The sequence below is a fragment of the Neophocaena asiaeorientalis genome, unplaced genomic scaffold, assembly GCF_003031525.2.
Source record: "Neophocaena asiaeorientalis asiaeorientalis breed wild unplaced genomic scaffold, Neophocaena_asiaeorientalis_V1.1 scaffold927, whole genome shotgun sequence".
Classification (NCBI taxonomy): domain Eukaryota; kingdom Metazoa; phylum Chordata; class Mammalia; order Artiodactyla; family Phocoenidae; genus Neophocaena; species Neophocaena asiaeorientalis.
Window position 1 is genome coordinate 669017 of NW_020174785.1, and position 17409 is coordinate 686425.

The following is a 17409-nucleotide window of genomic DNA, read 5'->3' on the forward strand; positions in this document are numbered from 1 at the left end:
AACTCTTTCTGGGGACTTCCCTGGTGGCGCAGTGGTTAAGAATCCACCTGCCAATGCAGGGGACATGGGTTCGAGCCGTGGTCCGGGAAGATCCCACATGCTGCAGAGCAACTAAGCCTGTGCGCCACAACTCTTGAGCCTGCCCTCTAGAGGTCGCAAGCCACAACTACCAAGCCCGTGTGCCACAACTACTGAAGTCCATGTCCATAGAGCCTGTGCTCTGCAACAAGAGAAGCCACTGCAATGAGAAGCCATGCTCCACAACAAAGAGAAGCCCCCGCTCGCTGCAACTAGAGAGAGCCCACACGCAGCAACGAAGAACAAATGCAGCCAAATAAAATTAATTAATTAATTTCAAACCAACTCTTTCTGATGTATGGTGGAGTATAAATAACCAAGTATTATCATCAGGACTTGATTTTTTTCTTTTTAAAAACAATATTTTCTAGTTTTATATCTATTACATTCCTACCCTAAAAAATGCAAAATGTAGAAAAGAAAAACCAACAATTAACCCATCACCCAGAGCTAACCATCATCCAGAGTAACATTTTGAAGTACGTCTTCCCATTCTGTTTTTTTTTTTGCTATTAAAATAGATTTTTTTTTTATTGGGGTATAGTTGTTTTACAATGTTGTGTTAGTTTCTACTGTACAGCGAAGTGAAGTAGAGTTCCCTGTGCTATACAGCAGGTTCTCGTTAGTTATCTATTTTATACATATTTTAGTGTTCCCATTCTTTTTATACATGTGTTTGTGAACACACACACACAAACACACATAGATCTTTCTTACTTCACCTACAGCTTTGTAATCCTCCTATTACAACATTATTTCATGAACATTTTCCCATTTAACCTTAATTTCTAATTTTTATTATATTTAAAATATCCCTTATGTTTATTTGGCACTTAACTGCTTTTAAGACATTTTATTTGATCTTTACAACTACCTGTAAGGCAGAGATGATCTCGTTTTGTAGAGGAGGTCACTAGGGTGCAGGAAAGTGACGTCAGCTGCTTAAGGGCATGAATTTGGGAAATGGCAGAGCCAAGACTGAAGCCCTGGTGTGTCTTGACAAAAGCCTGTGCTCCTAACCAACAGGACGTCCAGAGATGAAGCTACTGAAGGGCCCGGTCAATGGCATGAGCAGTAGTTCCCCCCGGAGTTCAGAGGGATCATCAGTTTTATCTGGGATGGTCAGAGAAGACCTTGCTGGGCAGGGGGTACTTGATCTGTCCCTGGAGGGGAGCTAGAATTCAAATAGGCAGAGAAGACAGTAGAGAGTTTCCTAGGCAGGGAAGATGCCAGAAGCACAGCTGTAGAAATGGCAATGCTCAAGGCAGTACTGTTCCTGTGACAGTGAACTGTCCAGCTGGGCCGGGCTGGGTAAAGGGTAAATAAAACAAAAAGGCAACAATGAGGGCCAAATCTGGCACTCCTCAATGCCCCAAAACTGGGGCATAACCAGGTTTGGAAAGCTTCATGCAACTTCAAGGTCTGCCTGGATCCACATGGTGGCTTCACAAGGCTTTACTGGGTAAATTTGAGCAATGCAGAGCCACCCAGCCTATTACTTGAGATTGCAAATGACAGAGTCAGGAATTGAACCCAAGTATTGTACTGCCCAGCATGGTGTTCCCCCCAGCACACCATGGTTTTGCACTCGTAGGCATATTCAAAATCGACAGTTATCAAATTCTTTCCGGTTTTTATTAGGCAAGTTTTCTACAATGTACCCTTAATGCTACTTAGAACTCGGTTGTTTTGTGCAATTATGATGTAAACCAGTCTTGATAAAAATGAAACGTTCTAGAGAAACCAGCAAGATGTGACCACCTTTTGAAAGCAAGGCCAAAAGGAAGGGTAAACAGTAATGGAGAGCCTGCCAAGACAGAAGAGGAAAGGAAAGGCCACAGAAACTGGTCACTGCAACTGAAAAAAAATGTTAACTATGTGAAGTAGAACAGAGAAACATGAATTGAAAGAAAACAGTGGCTGCCATGGGGATTCCTGGGTGGCTGAACAAGATGCAAAAAGAGCTGGTGCTTTGATAAGATTGATAAAATTGTTAACAAGGATTTACTGTAGGACTTCCCTGGTGGCGCAGTGGTTAAGAATTCGCCTGCCAATGCAGGGGAAAAGGGTTTGAGCCCTGGTCCGAGAAGATCCCACATGCCACGGAGCAACTAAGCCAGTGCGCCACAACTACTGAGCCTGCGTGCTGCAACTACTGAAGACTGCGCCTAGAGCCCGTGCTCTGCAACAAGAGAAGCCACTGCAACGACTGCAACGAGAAGCCCGCACACCGCAAGGAAGAGTAGCCCCCGCTCGCCGCAAGTAGAGAAAGCTTGCGCGCAGCAACAAAGACCCAACACAGCCATAAATAAATAAATGAATAAAATATATTTAAAAAAGGATTTACTGTATAGCACAGGGAACTATATTCAATATATTGTAATAACCTATAACAGAAAAGAATCGAAAAAAGAATATAGATATATATAATATAACCAAATCACTTTGCTGTACACCTGAAACTGACACAATATTGCAAATCAACAACACTTCAATAAAAAAAATATTACAGCGAAAAAAAATTTTTAATAAAATAAAATTGTCAAACCTCTAGCAAGACTGACAGAGGATAAAAGAGAGAAGACACAAATTACCAATAGGAGGAGTGAAGTAGGGGATATCATTACAGACTCTGGAGATGCCCAAAAGATAATAAAGAAATACCATGAACAACTTAAAACACATAAATTTGATAATTAGGTATGAAATGGAGCAATTCCTCAGAAAACCAAAACTACCACAGTTCACCCAATATTAAATACACCATTTGAATAGCCTTATAATTATTCTGGAAATTGAAGTTATAAATTTAAAACTGTGGAAAAAAGAAATCTCCAGGCCCATATGGTTTCAGTGGAGAGTTCTACCAAATGTTTAAGGAAGAAGCCATAGCAATTATTCCCAATCTCTTACAGAAAATAAAGAGAAGGGATCACTTTCCAATTCATTTTATAAAGTCACTATTAACTACACTGACACCAAAACCAGACAAAGACAGTACAAAAAAGAAAACCACTGACCCATACCCCTCATGAATTTCGATGCAAAAAACGCTAACAAAGAATTAGCAAACAGAATTCAGTGATATTTTAAAAGAATTGTATACCATAGAATTCATCTCATGGATGTTGGTTAAATATTCAAAAATCAATCAATGAAACCCATGGTATTAATAGTCTAAAAAGAAAAATCACATGATAATAGCAATCGATGCAGCAAAAGCACAGGACAAAATTCAACACCCATTCAAGAAAAAAAAAACTTCCAGAAAAAAAAAAGGAATAAAGAGGAACTTCTCCAACTCAATAAAGAGCATCTATGAAAACCCTACAGCTAGCATCTTAACTAGCAGTGAAAGACCTAAGGCTGAATACTTTCCCCCTAAGATCAGGAACAAGACAAGGATGCCTGCTCTCACCACTCTCACTCAGCGTAGTGCTAGAAGGTCTGGCTGTCCCTGCAGCCTTGGTGTAGGATGGGGAATCAATACAAAGAGAAGAAGGAAGACAGATTTGGAAGGACAACCTTAGAAAGTCTTTAAAAATGTAGTCCTGGGGCTTCCCTGGTGGCGCAGTGGTTGAGAGTCCGCCTGCCGATGCAGGGGACAGGGGTTCGTGCCCCGGTCTGGGAGGATCCCACGTGCCGCGGAGCGGCTGAACAACTGGCCCCATGAAAAAAATTCAAGGGGTGGATGCAAAGAGAAAAACACCAGCACTAGGTTTCAGTGACAGTTTCTTGCCTCTTGTACCTCCTTTGCCCTCCACCACTGCCTACTCCTGCCACGTGCAGTCCTAGCTAAAACCCACCCTCGGCAACACGCAGAGAAGGAATAAGAATGTGGACGTTTAGAGGAGACAAGTCCAGTCCCTGGGGGTGGTTCAAAGTGACAGGACGGGAGCAAAATTTGTCACCCCAAAATGTCTCTTTGGCATGTGGATTATTTTGAGCTGAAAACAATCAAGGCTCTAAAGACTCAGGAAGTCTTTCTTTTCACCACCCCCTTAGCTGGCTAGAGAATTTAGGTAGAGGGCCTGTTCCTGGAACAGAGCTATCAGCAGAGACATATGCAAAGAACGTGTGCTGGGTATGAGGGGGGCAACTCTCAGAGATCAGAGTCCACTCTGTGTCCCACTGTCTCTGTCTGGCCCAGCAAACGTTTATTTACCAAACATTTGCTTTTCCATCTCTATGTCAATTGCCCTCCCGCCCCTTTGAAGTCCCAAACCCCTACCCCCAACATCCTCTTTTGTCTTTAGCTGAAGTTGGTATTTAAGGTGAGGGTTTCACCATTTTGGCGACTTATTCAGTTCTCCTGGGTCTCTCCCATGTATACTTGTTATTAAACTTGGATTTCCTCCTGTTAATATCTCATATTGGCTTAGTTCTCAGACCAGACAGAAGAACCAAGAAGGGTTAGAGGAAAATTTCTTCCTCCCTGATATGACCTAACATGAAAACATAAACCTTTTATATGGTGTTTCTAAGGCCATTAAAAAACTGGTCAATTCAATTCAATCAGTGGAAAAAAAAATCGGTCAACGTAGTGAAGAATTCAAAGGGCTTATTGTGGTGGCCTCTCCCGTTGCGTAGCACAGGCTCTAGGTGCGCAGGCCTCAGCAGCTGTGGCACGTGGGCTCAGTAGTTGTGGCGCACGGGCTTAGTTGCTCCGCAGCATGTGGGATCTTCCCGGACCAGGGCTCAAACCCGTGTCCCCTGCACTGGCAGGCGGATTCTCAACCACTGTGCCACCAGGGAAGCCCAACCCTCCTACTTCTGATGTAAAGATCCCTTTCCCATTAACTCTCGATCCATTCCCCTCCCTTGCTGAGATACAGATTCCTATGCCTGCTGGTGGTGACAGGTCAAAAAGAAATCTAGTGATAACTAGCTTTCTCTGGACATGAAGCATCTATGTGATACACCCAGAAGATTAAAACAGGAAGTCTAAATATAAAGCCCAATCCTAGTTTTGGATTTTAATAAGTAGGAAGAGTCATTTCTTAATCTGCCTTAATACAAATTTAATTAGCCATCTACCTAATCCCCTCACTTGACATCTATATTTACCTGAGAAGAAGAAGTTTTAGAAGGATTTAATGATCCCTTAACTGAATCAGTTGCAGAAAACAAAACTTGCTTAAAATATCTGCTCCAATCATACTTGCCTCGATATTTTCTTGGCATGGATATTTTGCCAGGAAAATTTTAATGCAAAGTCCTGACAAAACATGTAGCCTCTCTCGGTAACAAAGACACAAATAAAAAAAGAGATACAGGGACTTCCCCGGTGGCACAGTGGTTAAAGAATCTGCCTGCCAATGCAGGGGACACAGGTTTGAGCCCTGGTTCAGGAAGATCCCACATGCCGTGGAGTCACTAAGCCCATACGCCACAACTACTGAGGCTGCGTGCCACAACTACTGAAGCCCATGTGCCTAAAGCCTGTGCTCCACAACAAGAGAAGCCACCACAATGAGAAGCCTGCACACTGCAACAAAGAGTAGCCCCTGCTCACCGCAACTAGAGAAAGCCCACACGCAGCAACGAAGACCCAACACAGCCAAAAATAAATAATTAATTAAATTTTTTAAAAAAGAGAGATATAATTTACTACCTTACTGATGTAGTGGCAGACATGACTTTGATGTATAAACAAGTTAATTTACAAGTTACCGCTGACTTTGAAGAAAAGGACTGAAAATTGGATAAATGGCTAATTTTCTTATTTATAATGTATCTGACTCAAATGAATAAAGGAGCAAGGGCCCTTAATATATCTTCTGTAGTTTATATAATGACTAAGTTATTCATACAAGTATTTTTCAAGAAGATCCTTGAAAAAAATATTTTTAGTCAACATCGGGTTTACTTTTCTCATGTAACAAGAAATTGACTGGTAACAAGGGCTTCCTAATGTCACCAGTGTCCGGGTTCCATCATCCTTGGTGAGAGGCTTTTATCATCATGGTCACAAAAACCTACTCTATCTTCAGTCTTAAGCTCATGTTGAAAGGTTTGTGTGTGTGTGTGTGTGTGTGTGTGTGTGTAAAACATTATACTCAAATATTCTATTTCTTAACTTTCTACACTATTACACTGGTGGTTCTGTAGGTCCTCAGAAATCAACCTCCACCTGAAGAGAGGAAGAAGATGTCCCCAGGGCTTCGGCCATAATTATCTCTAGACAAAAGTTACAGTAGAATCTAAAACGTAAAAGGCCACTCCCCAAGGGCAAACTTCCAGAGCATGAAGTGCTCTTGTCAAGGGAAGAAAACACTGCACAGCTCTCCATGGCACAGCCATCTGCAGGGTTAAGGGCTGTCTGGGGCTAGGGTTGCTTCATTTGGTTTCTAAGACAATCCTAAAGAACCTGTAGTATCAGCCTGAATGGTAGCCCAGGCTACCATGAACAAGTATGTCAGAATTCCTGACTACTTGAGTGACCTCAGTGTTACACATCTGCCCCAATAGTAAGCAGATGGTTCCATGCCTGATTCCACTTCATAAAGGACCCAGAAGTTGTATGGCAGAGGAGTTTAAAACTCCAAATTGAAGGTTTCGTTTCTTTGAGCTAGGCATTTAACTTAGAAATCATTTTTTTAACTCTTTAAAAATAAATTTTCTTTCCTGAGCTTACATAGAAGTATGGACTTCGTGGAAAGAAATTCCAAAGTTGACAAGTATTTTCTAGACCAAGCATAAAACAGCACAACATTGAATTTATATTGTCCTTCAGCAGCATCCTAGGTAGGTTTTGGCCTGCTTACTGTTTTGTGGAGGCAAGACTTGGGTGGGAAAGAATTCAAGTCAGCAAACACCTGACACCTACTTTCCCAGCAAGACCTTTGCATTACGCCTAGCTCATCTCTTCCACGGTCCCCTAAACTCGCTCTGCTCACCTACCACAGCTCTTTCATGGTTTTTGATCTCCCCAATCAATCACTACAACTTAGATTGTCCTTCTGGGCCTATCCACACAGTCTCTGTGTCTTTGAGGGTTCAGCTCAAGCCCTATCTCCTCCAGGAAGCCTCTCCCGACCTCTCCAGCCACCGTGTTCTCTCTGTCCACTGATGATCTGCTATGTATTTGACGCTTCATCATCCACCACTTCATACTGTCCATCGTCAGTTTCACCTGCAGCTCTTCTCTCTCTCCCGTGCTCCGAATCCATACTGCCAACCTGCTAGAAATCTTCAGAATGATGACTCGCTGGCGCCTCCACTCAACATGTCCAAAACAACTCATCATCTTCAGTACCAATTACCCCCCCAGCACGCACGCACACGCACGCGCACACACACACCCTTCTCCCATCTTCTCTATTAATGGAGTTCAGCATGTATGTCTAAAGCACTGCATTAGGCACTATGGAGATAGGAAGGTATACAAAGATGAATAATTTCCCTTTGACCTACATGTCAGGATGAGTTAGGCACCCCTCTTCTGCTCACCACTCTCCAGAGTACCCTGTATTTGGAAGTTATCATTCAATATGCTAATGAGATCTTCCCCTCACTAGACTATGGCGGGGCCCCATGAGGGCAAGGGGCATGCCTTAGGTTTCTGTGCCTGACCGGTGCCCAGGTCGGAGACTGATATCCTAGTCCTCTGCTGGCTGGCTAAGTGGATGACATCGCATGCCCTTAAGGAGCTCACCATCAAGCTGGACCCCTAGACTTGGCGTTATGCTCACCTCTTCCCTTTTCCTCATAGCTGATTATCAGCCAGCTTTCTTGATTCTATTTTCACAGTATCTACTGCATCCATCCACTTTCTCTTCCTCTCCACTGTCGCCAGTCACCCACGCCACTATCTGGATTGCTGGGACCTCACAGCAGCAGTCTTCACTGGTTTCCTCACACCCTCATTGGTTATCCCCACCACTTCCCTGCCATCCAGCCCCAACACCACCACTAGAAAGATGTCCCTAAACCACATGCAACCCCCTGCTTACAGCTTGTCATTGACACCCTTCTTAATGTAGGTCCAGCTCATGGCCCCACCCCTTCTCTTCACTCACCGGACCCTCAGCCCAAATCCTCCTACCACCCACTCCATGCTTCCCTACTTCCCGGCTTTAACTTAGTGACTCCTTCTAACCCTCTGCCCATCATAAGCCTCTTTTCATCATTCAAGAACCAAATCAAGTGCTTTTTTCCTCTGAGGTTATTGTTAATCACATCGTTTCTTTACTCCTCCAACAGCTTCGTACGTAGAGCTTTGTCTGTGTGACTCTGTCCTATCCTGTCACAGTTGGTTGTGTACACACCTATCTTGACTACTAGACTGTAAGCTCCTTGGGGGCAGGGTCCATGAGGACAGATTTTTATAGCCCCCTCCCCACCAAGTACCCAGGAGATGCTCAATGAACAAGCTAAACAGAATTGAATGACCTTTTGATCCCTGGTCCGAGAAGATCCCACATGCCTCAGAGCAGCTAAGCCTGTGCGCCACAACTACTGAGCCTGTGCTCTAGAGCCTGCAAGCCACAACTACTGACCTGCGTGTCACAACTACTGAAGCCCGCATGCCTAGAGCCCACGCTCTGCAATGAAGAGTAGCCCCCACTCGCCGCAACGAGAGAAAGCCCGCACATAGCAACGAAGACCCAATGCAGTGGAAAATAAATTAATTAATAAATAAATAAATTTATTTTAAAAAAAAGAATTGAATGAAGTGCCCCACAATATTCATTGATTTTACAAATATTTACTGAGCCCAACAACACAGAAGAAACATCTCTGCCCTTGTGGTACTTACATTCTAATGGTCGGATACAGATGGTAAATGAAATAAATAAGTAAATGTACACTATGTTAGATAGAAAGAAATGGTAAACAAAAACCTACAAAAGGGAAGGGGGACAGGGGCAGTGGGAATAGGGTTCAATTTTCTCCTGGGTGACCAGGGAAGGTGCTACCCTGAAGCCAACGAGTGAGCAAAGACCTGAAGTAGGTAAGGGAACCAGCCGTGCTGATATCTGGGGAGAGCATTCCAGGTGGAGGGACAGCAGGTGAGGCAGGAGCCTGTCTGGAACAGGCAACCAGGAGGCCAGTGTGGCCGAAATGTGATGAGTGAGGGGGAGAGAGGTTAAAGAGAAGGCCAGAGGGGCCACCAGAGGCCAAATCCTGGAGGGCCTTGTAGGCTATTGGGAATGACCTTGCCCTTTACTCTTTTTGAGATGGGGAGCCATTATACTACTCAAGTTACACTTTGAAAGGATCACTCTGGATCTACTGAGTTTAAATTAGATTACAGGGGTGACAAGGACAGGAGCAGGGGTGCCAGTTAGGAAGCTACTGCAATAAACTAGGTGAGAGATGGTCCATATTCTTCCAGTCTGAGGCCTTCCCTGATGAGCAGGCTTCCCGGCCCCAGCTAGCCAGACCTATCCTTGACAGTTGCATAGGATGTTTCTAAGGGTTAGGTTCCCTAGGTGCTCAAACCGGAGCCAGAAAGCTGCCAGGTGAGTCCTTAACTGAGTTGTAAACCAAAGAGAGTATAGGAAAAGCTCGAAGGGAAGGGGCCAAAGACCAGGAGAAACAGCTCAGGGCAGTCGGTCCACAAGGCAGGGGCCAGACTATATGCTATAAGGCTACAAGGCATCTCAATAAGGGACACTATAAGGAGTGCGTGCTGTCTGTCTGCCCCCCACAACCCCTCAAACAATGCTTGGGACTCCCAGGCCAGGAAGCAAGAGCTGTTCCTTTTAGTTTTACAGATGAAGCCAAGTTAGGGTGAATCTGTAAAATTATTTAGAGATCCTAATGAGATTACACAAATTGAAAGATGCAGTAAGGGGTAAAAATCGGCTGTGAAAATCATCAAAACCAAGGAAATTTCAAGCACAGCCTGTGAAAATACTTCAGGGCTCAACAGAAACGTCTCAATTCCCAGTAATATTGCATTGGCCAAAAAGTTCGTTCAGGATTTTCATAACGGTGTAACGGAAAAACCCGGACGAACTTTTTGGCCAAGCGAATTAAAAACTGTTAAGACATCTACACATACGTATATAATTATAAATCTGTTACTAAACACTTATTCCATTAAAGGAAATGCCCCACCTTCACCCAACGCACAACACAGAAAAGCATGAAACTAAATTTTATCTCAAATGCTTTAGGGAAAAGCTCCTCACCGTGGTTATCTGGGGGAGGAGGTGAAGGAGAGGGGAATTTTTATTATCTACATTATCTATTTCTATAAGTTTTAACTTATTTACAGTGAGCCTATAATTTTATTAAATAATAGTATTAATTTTGAGGCATTAAAAAAAGCAATAAAGGGACTTCCCTGGTGGCGCAGTGGTTAAGAATCCGCCTGCCAATGCAGGAGACATGGGCTCGATCCCTGGTCCAGGAAGATCCCACATGCCGCGGAGCAACTAAGCCCGTGTGCCACAACTACCAAGCCTGCGCTCTAGAGCCCGTAAGCCACAACTGCTGAGCCCACATGCCACAACTACTGGAGCCCACGTGCCTAGAGCCCGTGCTCTGCAACAAGAGAAGCCACCTCAACGAAGAGTAGCCCCTGCTCGTCGCAACTAGAGAAAGCCCGCACACAGCAACGAAGACCCAATGCAGCCAAAAATAAATGAATAAAAATTAAAAAATAAATTAATTTTTAAAAAAGCAATAAAGACATTAACCAAAGGAAAAAGTATACTGAGGCGCTAACTACTTAAAAGGAGCCCTTGGGTAAATAGCTTTGAACAGTGAAGAGATATAATAATGTGAATAACTGAACCTTATTTTATCTGTATCGTGACATTTTTATAATGCTAGGGATTTATTTTTAAATATAGGCAGGACCTAGTTTCTTTTTTTAAAATTAATTTATTTTATTTATTTATTTATTTATTTTTGCCTGTGGTGGGTCTTCGTTGCTGCGCGCAGGCTTTCCCTAGTTGTGGCGAGTGGGGGCTACTCTTCGTTGCAGTGTGCGGGCTTCTCATTGCGGTGGCTTCTCTTGTTGCGGAGCATGGGCTCTAGGCACGCGGGCTTCCATAGTTGTGGCTCGTGGGCTCTAGAGCGCAGGCTCAGTAGTTGTGGCGCACGGGCTTAGTTGCTCCGCGGCATGTGGGATCTTCCCGGACCAGGGCTTGAACCCATGTCCCCTGCATTGGCAGGCAGATTCTTAACCACTGCACCACCAGGGAAGCCCAGGACCTAGTTTCTTAAATAATAAAAGGGAAGTACATTACCCAAGCAAGTTCTAGAAAGATTACTGATGAGTGATTAGATTGCATTCTCTGGGTATCATTAGAGTTAAGGGCAATCTTTTTCAGGATCAAAGTGGCCAGACAGCTTCCTGCAGTCCTATGATTATTATTTCTCCTACACATCTCTGAGGCATTTAGACTTAGGTCTGCTCGAAGAGCTTAGGGCTAAAAAAGGAAGTTAGCACATGACCTCTCTTATTGTTGTATTCTGCCATGGTGATCCTTAGAGTAGCAGGAAGGGCTTTGTACTATATTACACGGGCTAGAATTAGTAGACAGAAGGGGACATAGTTAAGGTGGAACAGTTGTCTGAGCTTTGAATTCTTTTGCTTTTTTAGGTTTAGGTTTTGCTGCCTTGATGTAGTCTAAGTACAACTTGGTTTCAAGATATCTAATCATAGATTTTTTCCCAGTTCTGTTCTCGTCTTATTTTTGACATACACATACAAGTACAAACAATTCTGTTAACCAATGAAAACTACAAGATTTTTGGTCCGAAGACCAAGAAAGTACAAAAGTCACAGTCAAAAAAGCTTTGAAAAGATTGACTTACCACTGGATTTAATTTCTCTGACATAATTACTAGGGAACCAGCCTGTTCTCCCATTTAATGTGCCTTCCCACCAGCCTCCTTCTTCAACTCTAGTGACATAAATGATGTCCCCTTTACAGACAGACAGTTCATCTTCATTAGTCTGCTTAAAGTTGAATCTCGCCTTTACTATCAACTGGTGACTTCCATTTTCCGTCATCTCCTGGAGAAACACAAGTCACACCAGATTAGGCACTCATCTCAATGAGGCAGGGGCAGATATTCTATGAATTTAGGCAAATAAAGTAGGGTGACCAAGGATAAAACCTCAGGTCCATCTCAGTCCTGAGTTTTTAATTTAGGAATGGGCCTAACATGGGTAGGCCTTGGGGGAATGAGGGGAAGGGGTTAATAAAGCCCTCAAAATTGTAGGCAAACTTTTGCATTTGTGAGAATGTGTATTTTGGAGGGGGTCATAGCTTTTATTTCCTTCTCCCCCACCAAATATTTAAAGATACTTTTTTTTTTTTTTTTGGCCACGCTGCTCAGCTTGCGGGGATCTTAGTTCCCCGACCAGAGATCGAACCCAGGCCCCCTGCAGTGGAAGCTCGGAGTCCTAACCACTGGATTGCCAGGGAAGTCCCAAAAGATACTTATTTAAATGAGCCAGGAAACAAAGTAGAGTAATAAACTATCCCACTCTGCCTCTACCCAACACCCGAAGTCTTACATAATTCCGTGACCAAGATTAGGTACCAACCTCCTCTCATAAAATCTGCCTCCCCCTTCCAATTACTAAGAATATCTTAAATTGGCTAAGACTTATTCATATGCAAAGATCAAATATCCCACAGTTCCCTAAGTCTGGAGTTCTTAACCTGTCACATGTCCCTTTGAGAAGCTGATAGCACAACAAGCCTTGACCCAAAACACAGACCAGTAAGTTCACACACAGGAGATTTTACAGACAATTTGAGAGGGCCCAAGGGGTATGGAACCATAGAGTGTTCATCAGCTTCTGAAAGAGATCTGCAATCTCAAAAGATTAAGTGCTTTGGAAGTAATTAAAGTACTTTGGAAGTAATAGCTCATGAGGGCTTAAAGCAAGTGGGTGGATTTTGACAAGGAATAAAGGTCTCAAAAGAGCAGAAGCTAGGGCGCTCCCTCCCAAATGAAAGCTCCCATGGGGGGGTGGGGGGGAGGGAGATGCAAGAGGGAAGAGATATGGGAACATATGTATATGTATAACTGATTCACTTTGTTGTGAAGCAGAAATTGGCACACCATTGTAAAGCAATTATACTCCAATAAAGATGTAAAAAATGCAAAAAAAAAAAAGACCAAATGCAAAGATAACCGAGCTATCCCAATATAGGAGCTCGTCCTGGGCTCAATAGGAATGCAAAGAGAAAAAGAAAATGACAGCGGCAATGATGAGAGCAAGTAATATACATTGATTGCCTTCTACGTGCCAGGCACTATTTAGTTCTCCTAATAAGCCCGGGGGAGAGGGGAAATAACAGCAAACTTCCCTCCGGAAGTCGCCCTAATGACTGACATTTGCATAGCATTCTCAGTTGCTCAGTTCTAGAAAGGGACAGGACTTTGGGGATTCAACCCCGATTTTCAGACTCTCTGCCCCACATGCCTTTGATTTGTTCCCATGGGCCAGCCTGAATTGGGGCGAGGTTCCAAATTCGTTTTCTCACAACGCCCCAAACAACAGGATGGCTATGTCACCACCTATGGAGATGTAACCGAGATAGCAATCGAAGTTTACAAATTTTAAAACAGGCAGGGGGAATTGGGGACCAGACTTACCACTGGCTTTGACTGCCTTTGCAGCCCTGGAGCTGTGCTAGAAACTGCTCCCTGTGAGTTTGTCTGAGAGCTATTAGCAGCGCTAAGAGAAGAGGAACGTCCACATGGCCTTTCTGAGAGCTGATCTGTGAAAAGAGGAAAAGGCACCGTAAAGAGAACCCCTTGTGTCAGAAAAACATCTACAGCTTAATATTATCTTTCAAGGGACATTATCAAAGGCAACCTGATCATAATTCTAACTGCTCTATGATGAACATGCCGAGCTTATTTCATTCCCCACCCGCCCGCCTCCCTTTTTGGTGGCCAACTTCTTTTTCTTAACCTTACTGGCCATTGCTCTCCAGTAGAATGAAAAACAGCGACAGAACCACATTTTCTCTTAACCCATTTCCCTATACAACTCTTCCCTCCTGAACCCGTTGCAACAGTATGCCCTGTTAGCCCAGGCAGAACTATATTGGGTACCAAACAGCTGTTTGTGGCTCTTATTACTTTGAAATATTTCAAATTTCTCGCTTTGTTTTTTGGCCTATTACTGAGTGGTTCTTTTCTTCCTCACATGGAACAGTCTGTGTGGTACATATAATGTAAAATCCCTCTTATGCCTGGGGGAAGGGGTGGGGAGAATGAGAATGAGAGAGAATGTGTGTTTGAGAAAGATGCAATCTTGATACTGGAATTATTTTTTTAAAAAAATCAAACTCAAGAGTCTTCTCTTCCTTGAAACCTTGTGAAATTCAATCAGCCCAGCGCTGAGCTCGGTGTTTTCAGTATGGCGAGAGCCGTACTAAAGGGAGGAGCTGGCTTCCTGACAAATTCAAATGAGGGTTCTCTTCCTCTCCATTTATTTTTAAAAGATATAAACTGCAAAAGTCTAAAGCCCAAACATTCCCGAGGCGACAAGCTCAGTAACCAAGTAATTTCCTTGATGCTGTGGGTTTTAACTTTCACCTCCTTGTATTTTATAAATATCTATGGCAAGGGAAGAGACTGTAAAGCTTGCTAGGAGAGTTTGGCAAAGGAACATATAATTTGTACGGCATAATGTTCGAATTATACGATCCTCCCTGCCCAGAACTGGATAGTTGTCATGTGTGTTAAATATAGTTACTTGAATTAGCTGTACTTTCTGCTATATGCCTTGCAATAGCTCCAAAGCATTCTCTTCCAGAGAGCAAAAGAACAACTTCAGAGAAGTATTTTTACATTTATTGCTATTATATACAGCTCTTTTGACTAAAACTATAATTACTTGATAGCTTCCTAGATGCTCCAGCCTATTTGGCACTTGATTATATTGTCTGTTCCTGTTCTCTCATTGTTTCGCGTGGGTAAGCTGAGTCTCCCTAAATAGATGGTAATTTTCTCCAGGGCAGGGACCAAGTCTTACACTTCCTTTGTAGCACCTGGCAGTGCCGGGCACACAGCCTGTTGACTCTAACGGTTTGAGCATCAGGACCCGTGATGGAGCATCAGGGCTCTGGAGTCAGTCAGATGTGGGTCTGAATCCCAGGTCTGCTGCTTACTTTCTACTTGGGCCACTATGGGCCTGACTTTCCTTATCTGTAATACGGACCTAATACTAACAGGTCCCAGGCTTGTTTCAAAGATTGAATGAGACCACCGATGGCTTATAGGACAGCCGAGACCCATGGTAAGGGCTCAACACATTTTAACTATGGTTATTACTGCCCAGCTGTAGGTAAGATACTATATCACGGAAGGAATGAAGTTATACTTTAAGGTTGTCATCATTTGCTTCGCATTTACTAGGATTTATATTTCATTCCGCCAACGTGATGCGTACTAAACATTTAAATAAATGATGTTCTTTTCACTCACTATGAACCTGAGGTTTCATTTCCAGCACAAGGTTACCGAAGGGTTCCTTAACATGGACAAAGGCATACAGAAAACTATGAGAAAAAATATGTCTCTGGCGGAGAAAGGGAAGTAACAGCTGCATTTTGTAAACTTTATGAAAAAGGGAACTGATATTTTTTCCTTTTTATTTTCTGTCTTGTTATACTCCACTGCCTATTCAATAGCTTTGAATGAAATTGTTTCTTGGTTCTTATTATATTAAGGGCATTAGAATAACCTCTGTAACAGTTATGTTTAAATCCTAAACTATGACAGATTAAAGTATCTGGCACCCATCAGGGTTTCTTTAGGGGGAGGAGAGAAGTCTGCCCCAATCGCACAATCCTGGCCATAGACAGTTGGCTCCTAGGGTAATCAGAGACATGTGAACCCAAATGTGTCACCCAGAACCCATCTGTCCCAAGCCCTGCTTACCTTCTGTTGCTTTGTTGACAGCTAAAAGAGTGCTCAGAACCTTGGAGAAATTGACCCCTGCATGAAGGTCATCAGGATCAAATACCTATGAGAAAGGAAATTGAAACTGTTAAGACACTGTAAGTATTCAACTCAACAAACCAAACTATCAGAAGGCCACTTCCTCTAGCTCTCAGGAGAAAAAAAAAAATGTAAAAGCCAAGACCCAAACCTCTGTATACCTTTGGGGGAGAAATGAAAGCAGCAGCTGAGCTGCCTAATGACATGTGGCGGGCCATCAGTGAGTCAGAGAGAAGCAGTAATGGGAAATGAGAGCCACGCCGAGTCCAGGGCCCACTAGGAAATGCACAGACCTGCTCTTCTGACCTGAGCCCACCAATACTCTCAGCCCAGTTACTGGAAACTCTGTGCTGGGTTACAGTCAATGCCCATCACCTACAGAAGGAGGGGAAGCCTTTGTAACACACTTTCCTCTGTACAGTTTATTCACTGTTCTCAGCCAGGGCACTGTCTGCAGGGCCTTCCTCTCTGCAGCCCATCCTCCCAAAGGCCACCCACTGGGTCCCAACTCCATGTCGCCCAACTTTCTGCCCCTTGACCTTGCCCCTCTCAGCTCATCTTCATGGATTTGACCCTTGGGCGGCCTAAGCCTATAGGTTCTTCCTGGCCTTAGGTGACTATTCCAGATATGACCTCTGACCTTCCTGGTATTGCTCAACTGCCAGCAGCAAAACATTAAAGAAATACAATATTTCACTTGGCCTGTCGCAACCACCATTCTGATATCCCACTGTCCCTAGGGAAGACACCAAGCAGTTGTTATTTGAAAGACAATTGTTAATTTAAAAATGTATTCAGGGCTTCCCTGGTGGCGCAGTGGTTAAGAATCCACCTGCAAATGCAGGGGACAAGGGTTGGAGCCCTGGTCTGGGAAGATCCCACATGCCGCAGAACGACTAAGCCCATGCGCCACAACTACTGAGCCTGTGCTCTAGAGCCCGCGAGCCACGACGACTGAGCCCACATGCCACAACTACTGAAGCCCGCACGCCTAGAGCCCGTGCTCCCAACAAGAGAAGCCACTGCAATGAGAAGCCTGCGCACCGCAATGAGAGTAGCCCCTGCTCGCCAAACCAGAGAAGAGCCCACGTGCAGCAATGAAGACCCAACGCAGCCAAAAATAAAATAAAATAAAAATAAATAAATTTAAAAAATAAAATAAAATGTATTCAATATATTGTAATAACCTGTAATGGAAAAGAATCTGAAAAAGAATAGATATATAGATATATAACTGAATCACTTTGCTGTACACCTGAAACACTGTAAATCAACCCTATTTCAATTAAAAATTAATTTTTTTAAAATGGAGGCTCTTAGGATTATTATTTTAATACAATATGCATTTCTGCTGCCTTCTACTGCATATACATACATTACAGCAAATGAAAAATC

At 43.4% G+C, this 17409-nt stretch overlaps 1 protein-coding gene across 8 annotated transcripts in view; it reads right to left on the reverse strand.

Annotated features, from left to right (window-relative positions):
- Positions 1-17409, reverse strand: part of ARHGEF6 (Rac/Cdc42 guanine nucleotide exchange factor 6) — a 107204-nt gene that overhangs the window by 61553 nt on the left and 28242 nt on the right. For all 8 annotated transcript variants that reach the window (XM_024760089.1, XM_024760087.1, XM_024760083.1 and 5 more), the window contains 3 exons: positions 15955-16039; positions 13657-13781; positions 11857-12058 (listed from right to left, as the gene is read on the reverse strand). In XM_024760089.1, coding sequence (XP_024615857.1) covers positions 11857-12058; positions 13657-13781; positions 15955-16039 — 412 coding nt within the window. The remainder of the gene's footprint in view (positions 1-11856; positions 12059-13656; positions 13782-15954; positions 16040-17409) is intronic.